The 20003-nt window shown below is 36.8% G+C and overlaps 1 protein-coding gene across 3 annotated transcripts; it reads right to left on the bottom strand.

Annotated features, from left to right (window-relative positions):
* Window positions 1-11485: 11485 nt before the first annotated feature.
* Window positions 11486-14909, bottom strand: LOC126610206 (uncharacterized). 3 transcript variants are annotated; one of them, XM_050278199.1, is made up of 5 exons: window positions 14392-14909; window positions 13899-14032; window positions 13596-13742; window positions 12777-13511; window positions 11486-12352 (listed from the first exon to the last, which is right to left on the bottom strand). In XM_050278199.1, the coding sequence occupies exons 4-5, from the start codon at window positions 13219-13221 to the stop codon at window positions 11784-11786; spliced, it is 1014 nt and encodes a 337-aa protein (XP_050134156.1). In that variant the 5' UTR covers window positions 13222-13511; window positions 13596-13742; window positions 13899-14032; window positions 14392-14909; the 3' UTR covers window positions 11486-11783. The 3 variants fall into 3 exon arrangements, with proteins under 3 accessions (XP_050134156.1, XP_050134154.1, XP_050134155.1); XM_050278197.1 differs by lacking the exon at window positions 13899-14032 and having other exon boundaries at window positions 14392-14904; XM_050278198.1 differs by lacking the exon at window positions 13899-14032 and having other exon boundaries at window positions 12777-13742.
* Between the last annotated feature and the right edge of the window lie 5094 nt (window positions 14910-20003).

Genomic DNA, 20003 nt, shown 5'->3' with positions numbered 1-20003 from the left:
GTGGACCGATCCATTTTCTCCCACCGCTTTCCCCTCCATCAAATACAATATAGTAATAATAAGGGGTTTCTCCATTTTAATCCTTGATAAAGATTGAAATTCAATTAAAACCTTATGTTAGATTATATATTCATTATAATCCTTTGACTAAATTTCCATGTCAGCATAAATATTAAAATTTATATTTTCTTGTTTTGAAATATTTAATGTGTTTTTGGGTTCCTATAATACCCCTATTAAATATTTGATTGTAATTTGCTCCATATTTTTTGGCATTGATTATTGTTTGACTTTCTAAAATGATAAACATAATTCAAAAAAATATTAGTGATACGTTACAAGAATTAACAAATACCTAATTCAAATTATTCATTATCACCATTCAAAGCATAGAGGAAATATAAATAGCCAAATCATATATTTTACATAATCGAATGCACTTAAACCATGTCCTAATGTGCTTAAATCATATAACCTAGTCGAATGCACATAAATCATAGTACCAAGTCAAATGCACCTAAACCATGGTACTTATATGAATGCACCTAAACCATGGTACCTATATGAATGCACCTAAATCATGGTACCTATATGAATGCACCTGAATGCACCTAAATCATGGTACCTATATGAATGCACCTAAATCATAGTACCTATATGAATGTACCTTAATCATTTAGGTACTATCAATTAGGTCTTATCCATTCGGTATGGTCGGTTAGGTACTATATAGTGTATGTCCGATTAATTTGGTACGGTCAATTAAGTTGTGATTTCACATTCTATTTTCTCAATTTGTATTTTTTTTTTCATTTATCTCTGGATTCACCTTCAATTTGGTATCTAAAAGCCCATTTTTTCTCCTTTCTTCCGAATACAACAAGATTTTTGGTTTGTAAGTTTTATGGCTTTTTTTGTTTGATCATGGTTTCTGAGTTTTCTGGGTTCTTTGATTGGAATAACACATGGAGATTTATGTTATAACAAACATGTTAATTATGGATCTAGTTAATTAAGCATTCTTGAAAAATTAATTATATATTTGTTTCTCTAATTGGTTTTAAAGAGTAATAAGGGTAAATAGGGAAACTAAAAATGCAATAAATTTATTAAAAAATGATTAAATGTGACATGGAATACTATAATCTGACATGGAGGACTATTTTTAGTTTTTAATCTTACATACGGTATTATTGAAAAAGCAATCTTATTTAGGGATTAAAATGAAGTTTTCTATAATAATAATCTCAGGGACACTTATATTGTTTCCTTTTTTGGTTTGCTTTGCAATATAAATGTTTCTTAATAGAATCTTATTTGTCTGGAAAGGCTTTGTACCTTGTGCAACACAATATATGAATGTGATGATTCAACCAGTTGATAATCTTCCTTCAACTATGAGCAGTACTACCCCTTCTTCTTCATCTTATCATGCGTAATTACATCCATATCTAGCTTCCTAGCTGCTCTTATACACTTGAAACTACTCCTACTTTTGTTCATGAACAAGTAAAAATAAGATAAAAAATAATGAGTAAAAATAATACCCCACACCTAAACCTAAATTTAAACCGTGGTAGAACTTATTTGAGGAAGCTCATCAGTTTGTTCTTTGGGTTCCGTTGCGAAATGTCGAATGGTCATGTTCAGATACTCTTTTAATTTACCAAATGTATGAACAACTGATGCAACCGCTTTTTCATACAACGCTTTGAGGTATTCCCAGACGTACTCAACTACAACCTTCACAAACCAAACAACCCAGAAAAATCCGACGACCAACCCTAAACCTGGTACAAGGATCACCACTTCTAAAATCAAGGCAAGAGTTCCATGGAGGAGACTAATCTTATTGATGAATGATTCTGCCAAATCCAAATGAGGGCGAGCTCACACATGGAGTATTCTAGAGCCAATTAATGATCCGATATAAGCAATTAGTACAATGACTAGGGACACCATAGATGGGTAGTCTGTGTTGAACATGAACTCATTTCTGGCTCCCTGCTTCAATTGGAGGAAACCGCCTAGTATGGCGATGAGGGAACATATGTATTTATGCACCTTTGTAGAACATTCTTCGCTTGTGCTATTATACATATATAGTTAATGAGAAAATTAAATAGAATTGCATTAATGAATTATATACAAATATATAATAATATGATATGGCATTAGGGAACATGTGTACATACCACGTCAATTAATGAATTTATCTCATTAGATGTTGGTTGTATACATGACATGCCAATATAGCTATAAATTAATCAAGCCAACATATCATCTAAAATGAACTAATTGAGAACATATGATATATCTATAAATTAATCAAGTCAATCTAAAATCAACTAATTGAAAACGTATGATATACCTATAAATTAATCAAGCCAATATATCATCTAAAATTAACTAATTAAGTAGGTGAGTTGTAACAAAGTACCTGCTAGCTGCTATTTTCTTGCATGTTTGTTTATAACGAATCGATCTAGAGTTCTAGACATTTGACGCTCTTAATTTCTCAAAATAATGCCTAGAGTTATCAAAAGCCGAGTTTTAAGATTAATTGCTAATTAATCAGTTCTTTTTGGTCTCCCCATCATTTTTGCCAAGTAAAAGGCCAAAAAAAAAAATACAAGCAGAGTATACACAGTACACTTACCCTTCCAGTTCGAGACGTAGAGGGACGTTAACGGCAACGAGTGGGACACGATTCATCTGCGTATATATGATACTTCTGTACAGCGAATACAAAAACAAAATTCAGATCGAAGACTAGTCACACCTTCACGCACACACACACAGAAATACACTTACCCTTCCAGTTCGAAACGTAGAGGGACGCTAACGGCAATGTGTGGGACACGATTCATCTGCGTATATATGATACTTCTGTACCGCGGAATACAAAAACAAAATTCAGATCGAAAACTCATCACACCTTCACACACACAGACGCAAGAGCTCTGTTTTCTCTTTTGGAAAACCGAGAGCTCTATTTTTTGTTTTGTTCTGTTTAAATTCCGGCAAAAGAGAAACTCCAAAACAGATTTGCGACGAAGAATATGGCCAATAACGGCTGTCAAGCTTAAGACAGTACTTAAGATTGCAAGCAGATATCAAATGGTACCGTAACGGTCCGGTGGTGAGTGCGATTTGAGCTACACTCACAAAATGGAAGCACAAAAAAAGGACACTTACTTTAGTGAGGAGAGAAGGGTAGAAGAATGGAAGGAGCTCTGTAGAGTGTACGTCGTCTTCAAATGCAAATTATTGAACCAGAAATATGATTTTGTGAGTGAAAAATGCAGCTGCGCGTTGCGGGGAGTTGTGCAGTAGAGAAGACCGTCTCTGATTTATATTTATAGGCATAGAAATAGGCGCGTTACGGGGAGTTGTGGACCCATCAACAACTGAATTGGAGTCACCTTTGTTAGTGTATAAGCTATTGAGCTTACATGAATATTAGAAGTAAATAAGTCTTGTGTCTAATTGTGTATTCACTTTGGTAATTAAACCAAGTGTAGAGGTCATATTGTAAAAAGGGTTTTGTAACAGGTGTGAAGATCTCCTTGTGTCCATCTAGATGTGTGGCAGAGATCATTCTCTTTCTATTATGCTTTGTAACCCAACCGTTGTGCACAGTGTGTGCGTGTGAAGCAATATATGCAGTTTTACTCTCTGTGCAAGTTTCAACAGAGAGCACCACCATCATAATCTTCTCTCCATTGTATTTGAGTTTTTGAGCTTATCCTTATTCCTACTTCTCATCCAACTAAAAACACTTCAATTAGAACTTTAACATGGCCTCAGAGCCTGGTTCGATCATTTGAGATCTGGGCGTAAAAATCAATCGAGCTACACTTGAGCTCGTTTCAGATTGAGCGACATTGCCGGAATTCCATAAAACTCGATTTCGATTTGTATTCGCATCATCAAAGCTCGAAGATGGCTGGATCTGGAAGTTCTGAGGTGAGAACTCCGATCTTCTCCGGTGAGAACTACGAGTTCTGGAGAATCAAGATGGTGACGATCTTCAAATCTCATGGGTTATGGAAATTAGTTGAAAAAGGGATTACGATCTCAGAAACAAAGAAGAAGAAGAAGGCTGAAGGAAGCTCAGAAGAAGAAGAAGACGATGAGAAAATGGTCGCAGCATATATGCAGGATGCAAAAGCTCTGGGTATTATCCAGAACGCAGTCTCAGATCAGATATTCCCTAGAATAGCCAATGCAGATTCTGCGAAGATGGCATGAGATCTGCTATATGGTGAGTACCATGGTGGTGATCAGGTAAGATCTGTGAAACTACAAAATCTGAGACGTGAATTTGAGTATGCTAGGATGCGTGATGATGAAACTCTGTCTGGGTATCTTACTAGGCTAAATGAATTGATCAATCAGATGAAAACATTTGGTGAGATTCTGTCTAATGAAAGGCTTGTACAAAAAGTTCTCATTAGTCTCAGTAAACCATATGATCCCATATGTCTAGTTATTGAAAATACCCAGTGCTTAGAAACTGTAGAACTGCAGGAGGTTGTAGCAATTTTGAAGAGTCAAGAACAACGATTTGATTTGCATAGTGTTGATGTCACTGAAAAGGCTTTTGCCTCATTCTCTGTGAGTCCAAAAGGACAAACCAGTGGAAATGCTCAATCTGGTACATTCAAATCCTATAAGCACTTGAATTCGAAGGGAAAGAAATGGGAATCTAAGCCTAAGTTTCAACAGAGGTCATTCACTAATCCTACACAGAACTCAAACTCTTCTGGGTATGTGAAGCAAGATGCAGTTAAACCACAGTGTAGAGTGTGTTCCAAATTCCATTTTGGTGAATGTAGATATAAGGGGAAACCTAAGTGTTATAATTGTGATAAATTTGGTCATTGGGCTAGAGAATGCACTGTAGGGAAGACTGTGCAAAAGGCAAACTCTGCAAATCAGGTGGAAGTGACAGGGAATTTGTTCTATGCTAATAGTGCGATCTCAGAGTCAAATGTCAATGGAAACTGGTATATTGATAGTGGTTGTAGTAACCACATGACAGGAGATGCTAATCTGCTTGTTGACATAAAAACAAATGTTGCTGGAAAAGTGCAAATGCCTACTGGTGTGTTAGTGAATGTTGCTGGAATGGGTTCATTGGAAATAGACACTAATAGAGGCAAGAAGTATATCAGGGAGGTTATGCATCTGCCAGGATTAAAGGAAAACTTACTGAGCGTTGGGCAAATGGATGAGCATGGATACTATCTCTTGTTTGGAGGAGGCTTGTGTAGTGTATTTGATGGACCTACTCTTGATAATCTTGTGATCAAAGTTAAGAAGAAGGAAAACAGATGTTATCCCCTTTCTCTGTGGAAAAACAGCCAACTTGTTCTGAAAGCTAGCACCGATTCAAATTCTACCTGGATTTGGCACAAGAGATTAGGACATCTAAATCTCAGGAGCCTTAAACAACTCAGAGAAAATGAAATGGTACATGGTCTTCCACAGCTTGAAAACATTGATGGTGTATGTGAAGGATGCCAGTTTGGGAAACAACATCGTGATTGGTTTCCAAAAGAGAAAGCTTGGAGAGCAAGCAGTCCTCTAGAGCTTATACACACTGATTTGTGTGGTCCTATGCAAAATGAATCAATTGCTGGGAATAAGTACTTTATGCTTCTCATTGATGACTATACAAGAATGTCATGGGTTTACTTCCTAAGACAAAAATCTGAGGCTCTAACTTGTTTCAAGAAGTTGAGAGCCATGGTAGAATTACAGAGTGGTTTCAAAGTAAAGTGCCTAAGAAGTGACAGAGGAGGTGAGTTTGTATCAAATGAATTCAACCAATTCTTAGAGGCTGAAGGAATACAAAGACAACTGTCTATGGCCTATACTCCACAGCAAAATGGAGTAGTGGAGAGGAAGAATAGAACAGTTGTAGAGATGGCCAAGACAATGCTTCATGATAAAAGCATGCCATATTTTTTGTGGGCTGAGGCAGTGCATACAGCAGTGTACATTCTAAACAGATCACCTACAAAAGCACTGGATAATCTGACACCATTTGAGGCATACAGTGGCAGAAAACCAGGAATTGGTCACTTAAAAGTATTTGGATCAATCTGCTATGTGCATATACCATCTGAAATGAGACAGAAACTAGATGCTAAGAGTGTCAAATGTGTGTTTGTTGGATATGCTACATGTGAGAAGGGATACAAAGTGTTTGATCCATGCACTAAGAAGTTAATTCTTTCAAGAGATGTAGTTTTTTATGAAACTATGACCTGGAATTGGAAGGAACATTCAGAGAACTCTGTTGCTGTGACCCACATTCAGAATTCACATGGGTTGGGTGAGATTCAAGATTGTGCCTCCAGTTCCTCTACATTCTCTCATACTGAAGAACAAGAAAGCAGCATTCAAGAATCTGTTGAGATTCCTCAGTCTTATGATCATACTCCAGTGAAATGGAGAAGCATAAATGATATTATGGCACAGTGCAATTTGTGTATTGTGGAACCTGAAAAATTCGAAGAAGCTGCTCAAGATCAAGCTTGGATAAAAGCTATGGAAGAAGAACTGACCATGATTGAGAAGAATAGAACTTGGGAATTGGTGGATAGACCAAGTGATAAACATGTTATTGGGGTGAAATGGGTATTCAAAACCAAGTTGAACTTGGATGGATCAGTACAAAAGAACAAGGCACGACTAGTTGCCAAGGGGTATGTGCAGAAACCAGGAATTGATTACAATGAGACCTTTGCTCCGGTTGCTAGACTAGATACAATTCGGACTTTGATAGCTCTTGCTGCACAGAGAAGCTGGAAATTATATCAACTTGATGTTAAATCTGCATTTCTGAATGGACAACTGCAGGAAGAAGTCTATGTTGAACAACCCGAAGGATTTGTGATTAATGGTAAAGAAGATAAAGTCTACAGATTGTATAAGGCTCTGTATGGATTGAAGCAGGCACCTAGAGCCTGGTATGGAGAGATTGATAGTTATTTCACTCAGTGTGGATTCATAAAGAGCTTGAGTGAAGCAACTCTTTATACTAAGACAAGGGGAGATAAGGATATCCTAATTGTCTCTATCTATGTTGATGACATAGTATACACTGGAAATAACCAGGAGATGCTGGATGAGTTCAAAGAAGACATGAAAGATAAATATGAGATGACAGATCTCGGGGTACTTCATCATTTCTTGGGGATGGGGGTTATACAAACAGATACTAGCATTTTTATCCATCAAAGGAAGTATGCTTCTTCCTTATTGGATAAATTTGGTCTAAATGAGTGTAAACCTGTCTCCATACCTCTCATTACTTCTGAGAAATTAAGTAAAGATGATGGAAGTGGTGCAGCAAATGAGGAGCAGTACAGGAAGATTGTAGGAAGTCTGTTGTACCTCACTGCCACAAGGCCGGATATAATGTATGCAGCTAGTTTATTAGCTAGATATATGCATTGTCCTACCAATAAACACTATGGAACAGCTAAGAGAGTGCTCAGATATGTTAGGGGCACATTGGACTATGGTTTGAAGTATGAGAAAGGCAAGAAGGCAGTCTTAATTGGTTTTTGCGATAGTGACTGGGGATGATCTCTTGAAGACAGCAAAAGCACCTCAGGCTATGCATTTTCTTTTGGAAGTGGAGTGTTCTCATGGGCCTCTGTGAAACAACACTGTGTTGCTCTTTCTACTGCAGAAGCCGAGTATATCAGTGCTTCTGAAGCCACAGCTCAGGCCATATGGCTCAGATTTGTTCTGGAAGATTTTGGAGAGTTACAAGTTGATGCAACCCCTCTGCAGTGTGATAACACATCTGCAATCTCAATATCCAAGAACCCTGTGTTTCACCAGAAGACAAAACACATTGACAGGAGATATCACTTCATCAAGGATGCCTTGCAGCAAGGGATAATTGACTTGGTTTACTGTCCTACCAAAGAACAAGTGGCAGACATTTTCACCAAGGCATTACCAAAGGACAGATTCAACTATCTCAGGGACAAACTTGGAGTTATATCAGCTCAAAGCTTAAAGGGGAGTGTTAGTGTATAAGCTATTGAGCTTACATGAATATTAGAAGTAAATAAGTCTTGTGTCTAATTGTGTATTCACTTTGGTAATTAAACCAAGTGTAGAGGTCATATTGTAAAAAGGGTTTTGTAACAGGTGTGAAGATCTCCTTGTGTCCATCTAGATGTGTGGCAGAGATCATTCTCTTTCTATTATGCTTTGTAACCCAACCGTTGTGCACAGTGTGTGCGTGTGAAGCAATATATGCAGTTTTACTCTCTGTGCAAGTTTCAACAGAGAGCACCACCATCATAATCTTCTCTCCATTGTATTTGAGTTTTTGAGCTTATCCTTATTCCTACTTCTCATCCAACTAAAAACACTTCAATTAGAACTTTAACAACCTTATCACATAAATTGGAAAATCTTGTTTTGTTTTTGTTCGTGGCCAGTCCCTTTCAGACTCTCAGTCTTTGCCTCCCTTGGTGACCTAGCTTTTATCAAGACTTTGTTCGTGGCCAGTCCCTCTCAGTCCTTGCCTCCTTGGTGACCTGGCTTTTATCAAGACTTTATGCTTTTACCGCATAAATTGGAAAATCTTGTGTTTCGTTTTTGTTCGTGGTCAGTCCCTCTCGGTCCTTGCCTCCTTGGTGACCTGGCTTTTCATTAATTCCTTCAAATATTTTTTCTCATGAGCATCTCATTGTTGACTTTTAATTTTCATTAATTCCTTCTGTTTGTACCATATTTAGGACATCTGTATTTAGATCTAGTATAAATATTTGAATGACTCAAATGTAATTATGTAATAAATGAAGGGGCAAATATGTAATAAGCGAGGAACCCTTATTCTATAAAAGGACTCATCACTCTCCTCATTAGGAGAGGTCAAGGTTTAGGCCATGAGAAGAGAGAAAACATCTCAGAGAGGACAAACACAGAAAATAGGCTAGAGAGCACACTGCCTCTAGCCTTCTTGTATATTCACAATTCAGAGTGAAACAATATCAACATCAGTGTGGACGTAGCCTGAAGATTGGGGTGAACCACGATACATCTTATGTTCTTTACTTTCTTACAGATTCATGGTCGGATTTACGTAGTTCCAAGACCCCTCCGGTTTTGTGTATTAACACCTTCAAATATTTATTCTCAAACAAGATTATTGAGAGGGAGATTATAATCATACACTCCAAATTACTTTCTCCACACTTTTTTAAATTTTTAATATTTTTCTATCGAGTGTTATTGATGTGTAGAAAATATTAAAAAATTAATATGGTGTGGGATAAGTAATTTGGAGTGTGTGAATATAATCTCTCTTATTGAAATTAAAGCTCAAAGAGTATTATTGAGATTGAAAGACATTTTCCACTATGGATCCCTCTTTCTTCTATTCCATTGATTAAAATTTTATTTTTTTGCAATTTTTTGTCAAGATCTTTAGGTTTTAATGAACGTTATTCTTTTAATAATATTTTTTTTTCAAGGTCCTTGGGTTTTAATGATGTATGAATATGAAGTAGGACTACTTCTTAGAAACAGCATTTTGCCAAAGTGAATATTTGTTTTTTCCGTCAAAATTGCCAGAGTGAATATATTTTCTGTCAAAATGTCCAGAGTGAATATTGGTAAGGTGAAATATTGTATATTTTCCCCAACACCCCTGGCTAGAATACAAACCATCCCAAATGACACGAGTATCCACTAAAAGTGAAAATTGTGGCTAAAATGCAGTGAATATTGGAAATTGCATTTTATTTGTGTAAAGCTTCCATGAAAAAAAATCAGGCAACTTGTCAATTTTATGACATGGTGGTTGTTGATTTAAATATTTTTTAATTTCTTGTTTTTTTATTACAAATAATTATTATTTTATACGAGAATAATGAGAAGAATAATGTGAATCCGAAATGCAATGAATTTAAGAGGAATATCCTCGACTTCCTTTCTTATTTGTTATTAGTTAATGTTAGAGTGTTTTTTTTTTTCTAGTATACTAAAATGAAAACCTGAACAATTCTTTTGTAATTACATTTCTAAATGTTGGAATAGAGGATGAATATATTAACTTTTGCATCCATTATGCATATGGGAAGAGGCGCTTTTTTCTTGTACTACAAGTAATATAAAGAGAGAGAGTTGACGAGGTGGTGTGTGGTACAGAACATCAGCAAATGTTATGGCTGGAAACAAAACTTTTTTGATCCATAACTTAGACCTGGAATTTGAAAACCAAAAGAAAGTTATTGTGTACGTTTGTCTTATATTGATTAATCATACAAGTTCACTTGGAATATCGGAAACCAAATTGAGGATGACTCAATTTGGTATAACTTATGTACAGTTACAACTCCACGGCTTAAAAAATCCGAGGGAAGGTCCATGCATTTTAGCTCTCCAAGTTTAGTTTTGAGGAACAGGAGAATTATCTATCGGATATCTTTGCCATGGCGGACACCTTGTCCTCTTACCCCAACAGGTTAAACTTATCTCCTCAGGTCCCCGCAGTAGCCAATTTATCAGAAATTTCTTTAATTGAATTGAGATAATCAGTCATCGAAGAATCACCTTTTTGAATCGTCTGAATCTTAGCACGAAGATATGAATGTGTGTACGAGAAGCTCCAGCAAAACGTTTTTCCAGAGAAAGCCAGAGACATTGAGAATCATCCATACCAACAATCAGAGGGAGAAGATCTTCCGAGAAAGTCGAATTGATCCAAATCATCAAGATTTGATCTCGTTCACACCAAATGTCATGCGCTGAATTAAGAACACGAAGTCTAGCAGAATCACAAACAAATTGAGAGGGGCATAGATCGGTGCTATCGATAAGCCCTAAAAGCTTAAATCGCTTTAGAACTGGAAGAAATAAACTGCGCCAGGTAATGTAATTGTGACGTGTCAACTTCGGCCGAACCATACCGGCGATGTTTTGAACAGTGTTAGAGGCAATCGGAGCAAGGAAAGGATTGGAAACCTCAGCGTGAGGAGCAGAAGCTGAAGAATTTGCAGGGGGAGAAGAGTGGGAGGAGTTAGCCGCTGTAGCCATAGCGAATCACACAAAGAATTAAAGAAAGAATTGAGACAAGAACGCAGAAGCGCGAGATCAACGTCGGTGGACTCCGGCGATGATACCATGTAGAAAATAGAATCTTAGCAGGTAAGGAATTAGGATTTGAGAGAGAGAGGGAAATGTAGAGAGAGAAAGAATTGTGTGAAATATATTTTCCATTAATCTCAGATCTGTGTACATTGAGTATTTATAAATAAATAATGAGGTCAACAACTTATGCTGACTCATCACTACCTTAACTAACATATAGACTAAAGTACTAATCTGGTGCTTCACATCTTTGATAAGATTGTGAACCTTCATTACTCCTAACACACCCCCTCAAGCTGAAGGTAGAAGAACGAACTGAAAGGTTGTTAGCCAAGGAAGCAAACCTATTGGGGAAGTAACAGTCATTTCAGTTTCTTCTTCAGTTACACATCTATTTAAATCTATTTGTTGTCTGGAACCAGAAATCTCATTTGAAAATCCCTTATCTAGAACCAGACCGTCTGCTTTCAGTTGATCTTTACACGTGCGTCTGCTTTCAATTTCTTTGGAAGATTTCCCATTGCAAAGTGGCACTGCTTCAAGCCAATGCAATCTTCATTCTTAGCTTTCTTGGTTCCTCAGCCCATTGAGAGAAATTATATTTTGTTCACAAGCTACTCCGTGCAGATATTTATTAGGAGGAACATTGTTCACATCAATTGCAGGTTGACATCAACCTGGTGACCTGAACTTGAATGGTTCCCTTGGCGGGCAAGGCTCATTGAGGGGTGACAAGCCTGTAATTCATTGGCCTCCAACTTTTCGCGGAAAAAAAAGCTGGTTTGGTGTGACACTTTGTCTTTCAGACTAGGAGTTGACTGTATTGTATTACGGTCTAGAAGCAATCTTCCCCTGGTTACTTCACGGCTTTGTGACATCATGATTGAAGCCCTATTAGATTGTGTGGAGGTATTAACAGAAGTGCTTACTTGAATTGATGTTAAGTTCCGGCTCAAACTACTTGGAGGTATTGTCCAATTGGGAGATGACTCGGAAATGGCTGCATCAGACTGCGAAGTCATAGCAGATGAACTTATATCGCTTTCAGAGATTTCTATACCAAAAAGTGTCCTCTTAAATCGTTTCTCCTTTTTATTCTGATCAGAAGTGAAAAGCTTAGCAGGAGGATCACAGGATATCCTAGCTTCATTTTCTGATGATTCACATGGCTTATTAAAATCTTGAAGACCAAACTTTCTGCCGGAAGAACTTATTTGCTCTGAAAAAAAGCATATCAATGCATTAGTTCAAAATGAAGAGAACTGCAACCCTTTGTAAGATTTTCCAATCTTCAGCTTTATTAGCAGTAAACTAAACGATGGATAACAACTTGTTTGGTTGTGTTTGTAAAAGGTAAGAAATTCACCGGGGATATATTCATGTAGTCTAATTATGAAACAGCTAAGAGAGTTTCTTCTCTAAAAATGAATTCTAGAGACAGATTCCTCGCCCGACTGCCCCCTTCCCTTTTGTAGATATAATGACCAGCGTGTATCCGATAAGAGTCATATGTGCAGGCAAGAGTTTGAAAGTAATGAAACTTGTAATGTGGTAAGATTGAACAATTATGGAATTTAGAGCTTAAATACAAAATCCGAATTACCAACGGAAATAAACACGAAATAATATAACTAGACCCTTACCATCTCTGAGAGCATTTGTTGACCACTCTTTTTGGATTTCATTCTTTAAATGCAGATCACCAACTCTTCCATCCTTCCTCGTTTGTGGGTTTTTAGGGAATTTCTTTGCAAAAGGCCACACACGTTTGTACGCATTTGTAGATAAAACCTGCCTTTCTATCTCCTCTTCGGAAATCTGTTGGTTACCAGACATAACGACAGAAGTTGAAGCAGACACTTTGTCAATCTGAATGGGTTCATTCAGATCAGCCAAACCATTGCTCCTTACTAAATGCAAACCAGAGCTCGACACACTATTGCTATAGCCAGATTTGTCTGTTCCCGACCCCAAACCTCCTCTTGGTTCTTCTTCATCACTGAGGTATTCATCGGCTGGAAGTTCAAGATTGAACAATCTTCTTCGAGGCTTTTTCACTCTGGAATCCGAAGATTCGTGGTCCTTCATCCCTACTCTACTTTGGCTAGGGACACTGCTGTTTTGCAGGGTTTTTCAATAGAATCACAAGGCGGTTGGCTGATACAAGTGCTCGATGTAGATTGTCTACCATAACTGGAATCCAACAAGGCTAAATTAGAAATATGCCAACTCTTTCTGTCGTCTCCAGTTGGAAAGCCGGATGATGAGAAAGTTGATTGTGATATCCCTGCTACTTTTTGATGTATGAGAAGCTCTTTGCTTTTGATCTCGTTCATCAAGTCCTTTTGCCTTTCGTAAAGATGATGGAGTTCATTGAGCTGAATAAGAAATCACAGACAAAGGCAAAGGCATTATACTATTGGCTAACGAATTTGAGCACTCAAAGTTCGACACTTTCTTACCAATATAAAACCGTTATTCAATCTTTCCAATTAAGTTTCTGTTCTCCTGGAGTAGGGACCTGCTCCCATGGCCGACATTGCTGCTTAGATTCTGTATGGAACTACATCCCGGGAAATACATCTTTGACTGCACTTCAGTTCCCATTCCTGCAATTAACCCGATAAACATTAGCAAAATTCATCTTAGATATAGTGACAATTCAACTTAACCTCAGTACTGTCAAAACAATCAGCAGAACCACATCATCAGATTGCAAACTGAAACTCGACGCAACCCACACTAGTTCCGAAATCTTTAGTCACCAGATAGAGTAAATCAGCAAGAACCCGCGAAATGCCTAGCTTTTACCACATAATTTCAAAGTTGCATTTCTTTTTCTAGTGATTATCATTAATCCTAGCTCCACATTGGCACATTTCAACCCAATGTTCCTTTCCTGTCCATGATCCATCCAAGATTCTCGTCAAAAAACGTGGCCAAATTTTCTCGAAAGGAAAGAATTTACTATCTTAAGATACAAGCAACTCCAAGTTACCATTCGAAACTTGAGTTATGACTGTTCATCTTACGGATTAAGAAATAAACAGAGTCCCAAATCTAAGCCTAGATTCAAAAACAGCAGAACCAAAGATATAAAACTATATATACATACATACAAATATAATTATATATAGAGTCAAATATACAAAGAAATTTATAAAAGTAACAGATTACAGATAACTAAATTACAAATTAATCTGCAGACTAAATAAAAAAATTGAAAATTACAACAGAAAATTGAGAATTGAAAATTACCTCATATGGTTAATAATTTTCCACAAGGCTTTCTCAGGATTGCCCTACAAATTCACCAAAAATTCCGACGACCCACAAACCAATCCAACTCCATCAAACCTCACAGCCGCAATACAAAACAGCAGCAACAAAAGTAGGTACTTCTGTTCTGACCTAACGTTAAACAATCAGAAAAAAAGATAAAAAAAAACAAAACTGGGATTACTGTCACAGAGCAAATCAGATCTGCTGCTGGAGCAGAATCTGATAAGAAAATCAGAGAAAGAGGTTTCCTTTTCAATTTCCCATATCCCAAACACAGAAAGATCTTTCCTTTTTAATTCCCCCACACGCAGTGAACCCAGAAACCAACAACAACAAATGACTTGTTCAAAAACAACAGTGACAATAATTTGTCAACTTGTGGTCTGCACATTTATTCTAATATTATGCCCCCCACTCTCTTTCTTCTTCTATGGCTTTTGCTCCAATGATTTTTTTCCCACATTTAATATTACTTTTTTTTATGGGTTTTTGAGGAAATGTGAGATAAAGATATATATTCTCTCAATCACTCGATGACAACGAATACATGATTATTCATTTTTGTATTTGATATAAATGGTAGAAATCTTCATTTAAGCTTTTTATCTAAATTGATTTTTGAGATTGACATAGATTTAAAATTAATAAGAGTAGTATGAGATTGTCCATCTTCAATTATTTTGATCTTTCAATTTAAGTGAGATTTTACACGGAATGATCAAAATGATTGACGGTGGACAATTTGAAAAAAAAAAATATTGACGGTGGACAATCTAATAGACTACTTCTATCGATTTTAAATTTCACAGACTAGAGTAAAGAATTCTGACAATTTTAAAGACTATTTTAGTTAAAAAAACTTAAATAATATATTTTTAATTTTTAATCTCATTTTTTAATATTAAATTCTTCGTCAGATGATTATACATCTTCGATTAGACCAAGTTACCGAGAGAACGACACTCGTTAAAGGCAAGATCATTTTTGTAATTATATTAATTTGGTTTTTTCAAGATTTTCTAGATTCTCTCCACCTTCCATGTTTTTTGGGTGTAAATATATTTAGGGCAAAAGACTATTTACTACCTTCATGTTTCGTGGTTTTCAAAATTTAGTATATCAAGTTTTTTTCGTCCCAAAGTCATACCTAAAGTGTTAATTTTGGGACAGTCTCATACATCCGTTAGTCAAACTGTCAAGTTTGCCGTTAACTGATGATGTGGCGCCTATGTGGACAATAACTGGGCACCACGTGTCATTAAAAATAATAAAATAATAAAAGTATTTATTAAAAAAAAATTGTTCTTCCTCAAAACCCTGATTGTCCTCCCTTCTCGGCCTCTACTGCAAATCCAACCTTCTCTCTCCCTCAACCCCTAACCCTTTCCCTCCCTCAACCCCCAACCCTCTCCCTCCCTCAATCCCCGACCTCAACCCCCAACCCTTTCCCTCCCTCAACCTCCAACCCTCTCCCTCCCTCAACCCCCGACCCACTCATTTTTTAAAATTAAAAAAAAAATGTTTTTGGGCACCATTTTCTCCTCTGCACCCACCCTTCCCCTCCATCTCCCTCTTCGATTCCACCTACCCTCCCCCTTCCTCTTCGAATAGAGCCCTTATGCGTCTCCCTTTTTTCGATTTCTGGGTCTCTCCAACCACAATTTGCCCTCGAAGGGTAGAACCCTTTTCGCCTTGCATATTTGCGACTTCAAATTCGGGTTTAATTTTCTGTAACTCTCTCTCTCTACCTACTCTCTCCTGTTTTCTATGTTGTTTGTTTGATTAGAATTGCATGAATCAATGAATGTGTGTTGGTTTGTATTATTGTTAATTGTGTTTTCTTATGGATAATTTTTGAGATCTATTGCAGGTGGGTTTCTTGGGTTTATTTGGAATTTGGCAGCTATTGGAAAAATTGGGGGAAAATGTTACAAAATTTGTAAAAATTGGGAATTATTATTTTTCTATTGTGATTGAAGGTTTTACTGATTGGTTTGTGTGAAATTGGTTTTTCGTTTCCAATTTGAAAGTGGGGGTGCTGATGACAGAGCGGAGGCGGTGGTGGAGAGGGACATAGACGGAGCCGTACGATGAAGAAGGCCGATCCTTCATCGCTAGGAGTGAGGGTTTGGAGGAGGAGGCAATGGGTTTTGGATGTGAAGGCGACGACGTACGATTTCAAAGTGCAACGTCATTTCGTCCTTCGTCTTCATCACCATGACCTGAACCGGAGCAATCAGTTCGACGCCGCTAACCGCGAGGGTCTGGAACTTCCTCAACTCGCAGTGCAGTTGTCGCCATGGATTCAGGGAAGAGAAGGGATGTAGGGTGCCCATAAACATTTTATTTTTTATTATTTTAATATTTTTAATGACACGTGGCACCTAATCATTGTCCACATAGGCGCTACGTCATCAGTTAACGACAGACTTAACAGTTTGACTAACAGATGTATGAGACTGTCTCAAAATTAACACTTTAGGTATGACTCTGGGACGAAAAAAAATTGATGTACTAAATGTTGAAAACCATGAAACATGAGGGTAGTAAACAGTCTTTTGCCCATATATTTATATTCATGAAGTACTTTAAAAGATGGAGACAACTGGGTTCACTGAAGCAAACAACCCAACAGTTTCCGAAAGTGGCGGATTCCGTAGAATCATTCGATCTGCCTCAGAGTTTGTTCCGCCACGTAACCCAACCGTGACGTTTGATGTCTGAGGTGGTCGTGTGTCTTTTCCACCTGCGTTGAAAGGAGCGTGGCTCCATTGTCTTTTGCTTCAGACTTAACAAATATGAGAGAGATTTGACAAAAACAAAAACAAAACAAAAAAAACAAAAACAAATATGAGAGAGAAAATTGAAAAGTGCAGCCATTTTTGTATTAAATTTTTATTTGTATTTTTGCACACAATTTAAATTTTTGATTGCTTTTTTTTATTATTATTATTTTGCTTTTGTTTTTTTTTGTCCAAATCTGATTGGTCAACTCAAAGACTCAAATTCTTTTGGTAATTTAATTTTAATTTCATCCTTAATATTCAAATATATTTGCATTTTGGTTTGTAAGAGTAGTTTAGGTCATAAATTTGAGTTTAAAAAGATATTGATAGATTAATTTAAAGTAATAGGGTATAGAAAGTAAGTTGGGTATAAAAAGATGTTACATAGGTCCAATAAAATTTCCCTATTTAAATAGACTTGTTGTATGTGTCACATCAGCACATAATATAATTTTTGACAGAATTGTGAAGAAATAACCACATTGATGTGTGAGACCCATTTTCAGGGACTACATTGATCAATTTTCAATTTCATGGACCATCTTGATGAGATGGGTCAATTTCAAGGACTATTTGTGATAAAAACCTTTTAGAGACTTATATGTATTTTAAGTCACAACATAATATAAGCATAATGACCATTTGCAAATAGAAATTTGTATGTAATTTATGCTTGAAGATGATCCTCTCCGGATCCACTTTGTGGGGAATCCTAGGCTTTCATCGTACATCCTGCAATCAATTTTCGTTAGATACTATTTGTGTTTAACTTTAAATAAAGAAAAGTAGAGATGTTAAAATTACATATAGGTGAGGCTTAAACAAAAAATAGCAAAATTTTGGTTTTGTAAAATTACATTATTGCCCTGAATTTTGTTGTTGTGATAGATGACTTAATAGTCTTTTTCACCCTATTTTGGTTGACAAAGAGGGTTCTATTACTATGTAGTTTAGATAAGTCATTTGGTAGTCTGAGATTTTTTAAATTGAAACATAGTTTTATTTGACTTGATAAATATTTATGTATCGGAAAACTGAATCTTTTGATAGAATTGGAATGTGAAAGATGTGTGGATGCTTAAAAGATTAAAACTTTAGAATGTTGAATCCTTTTTTAATATTTGTGTTGGACTAGGCTTAAACCAACCAAATCAAACCGATTAACAATTATTTGGTTCGATTTCAATGGTGGTATTGATCAAAAATCAAACCGAACTATTAAATGGTAATTAATTTAATTGTACTTTTTGTGTCAAATTGAAACAAATCGAACCATGCTCACATGTAACCAAAACCACCACTAAAAGTTTGGTTCAATTTCTAAACCATTTGACTTTTTAATGGAAAAAGTCAAACCAACAACTACAATTTGCGTTGACTAGTTTTCCTGATTTTTTTTTTATATTTCTACGGAAATATCAACCGTATCAAAGAAATTTCACAACCATGTGATCCAATGACCAAGGTTTAAAATTGTCCTCACCAAAGAAGAGATACTAAACCCGTTTTTAATTGAAAAGAGATGAAAGTGAAATGGGACGTAGGTGATAAATTTTAGCACAAAAATGTTTTTTCCCTCCCTTCCACAGTGGAGGGCATGACAACCTTTTGTATATCGTTTCGTGGCCAATAACCTCCCACGCCAAGTGTGATACAGACACTGCTTTTCCCCTTCACTCAAAACCCAGACTCCGTTCCTCTCTGCCCTCCCTCTACTCTTATCTCCTCATTCGACAAAACATGGGCACCGTCATCTCCAATTTGGCATTACCATCCACATGTTGGTTCACTTTTAACCAATCTAGTTAAATCTAATGCCTCATTGAAAGAGCTCTTTGATCTTCTTCGTTGATCAGTAATGTTGACCACAAGTTGGCCAAGGATTTGAAAATTAGATTAGAATTTTCTTTTCTTTTTTGGCAAACAAAGAGAGTGACTTGCCCTAATTAAAACGGTAGACAATACTAAAATCAATTCATATAAATTTACATAGCAATACTTTAACACTATCTATTTAACTCAAAAAGTTGCATAGTAACATACTCCACATGGAGCTAGCAAGAAAAAGCAGCACAAGAAATGAAACAGCAAAACGGAGCACAAAATGCAGTCGTGCATGAAAGAGCTGTTGACTTTTGTATTTTAGGTAGGATCCCTAATTGATATGTAATCCCATGTAATCACTTGTAATTAGTTTTCTTTCCTTTTATGTTAGGATTGTACACCTATAAATTCCTCTTATTGAGAAGAATATAATATCATTCAAAGCATTCTCTTCTTGGTATCAGAGCCAGGTTAAGGAAAAGTGAAAGAAAAAATTATATTCGCAACATTATTCACAATTTTGACTCCGTGTAGCCAGTTGTGCTACGCACCTTGAAATCAGCGAGCGACGCCGTCGTTGCTGATTCGAGTCCATCGACAACCACCAACCACGTAGCCAGTTGTGTAGAGTGTCCGTCCGACCAGCGAGCAACGCCGTCGTTGCTGACCGAAGTTCATCGAACCGATCCTTACATCCACTCGCCACGACCCACCGCTGCATCACGTACCCACGAATTGAAACCCAACCCAGAAATCTTGCTGCTGCAAGAGACGAAACTCTCGAATCCGTCTGCGAACCAACCCAGTTTTTTTTTTACCCATTGTTGTGGAGCCGCTACCGCTGAAATTGTTCTTAGCAGCACTAGGTTTGCGATCATTGCCGATACCTGTCGGTCGGAATCCCATAGTCCCCGTCTACCAGAAAACCCGATTTCGTTGAACTTGGTTGAAGCGCATTTTGCATGTTCCTCGTCACTA

Source organism: Malus sylvestris, chromosome 17 (assembly GCF_916048215.2).
Source record: "Malus sylvestris chromosome 17, drMalSylv7.2, whole genome shotgun sequence".
NCBI classification, from domain to species: domain Eukaryota; kingdom Viridiplantae; phylum Streptophyta; class Magnoliopsida; order Rosales; family Rosaceae; genus Malus; species Malus sylvestris.
This window is presented reverse-complemented; position numbering and strand designations above follow the sequence as displayed.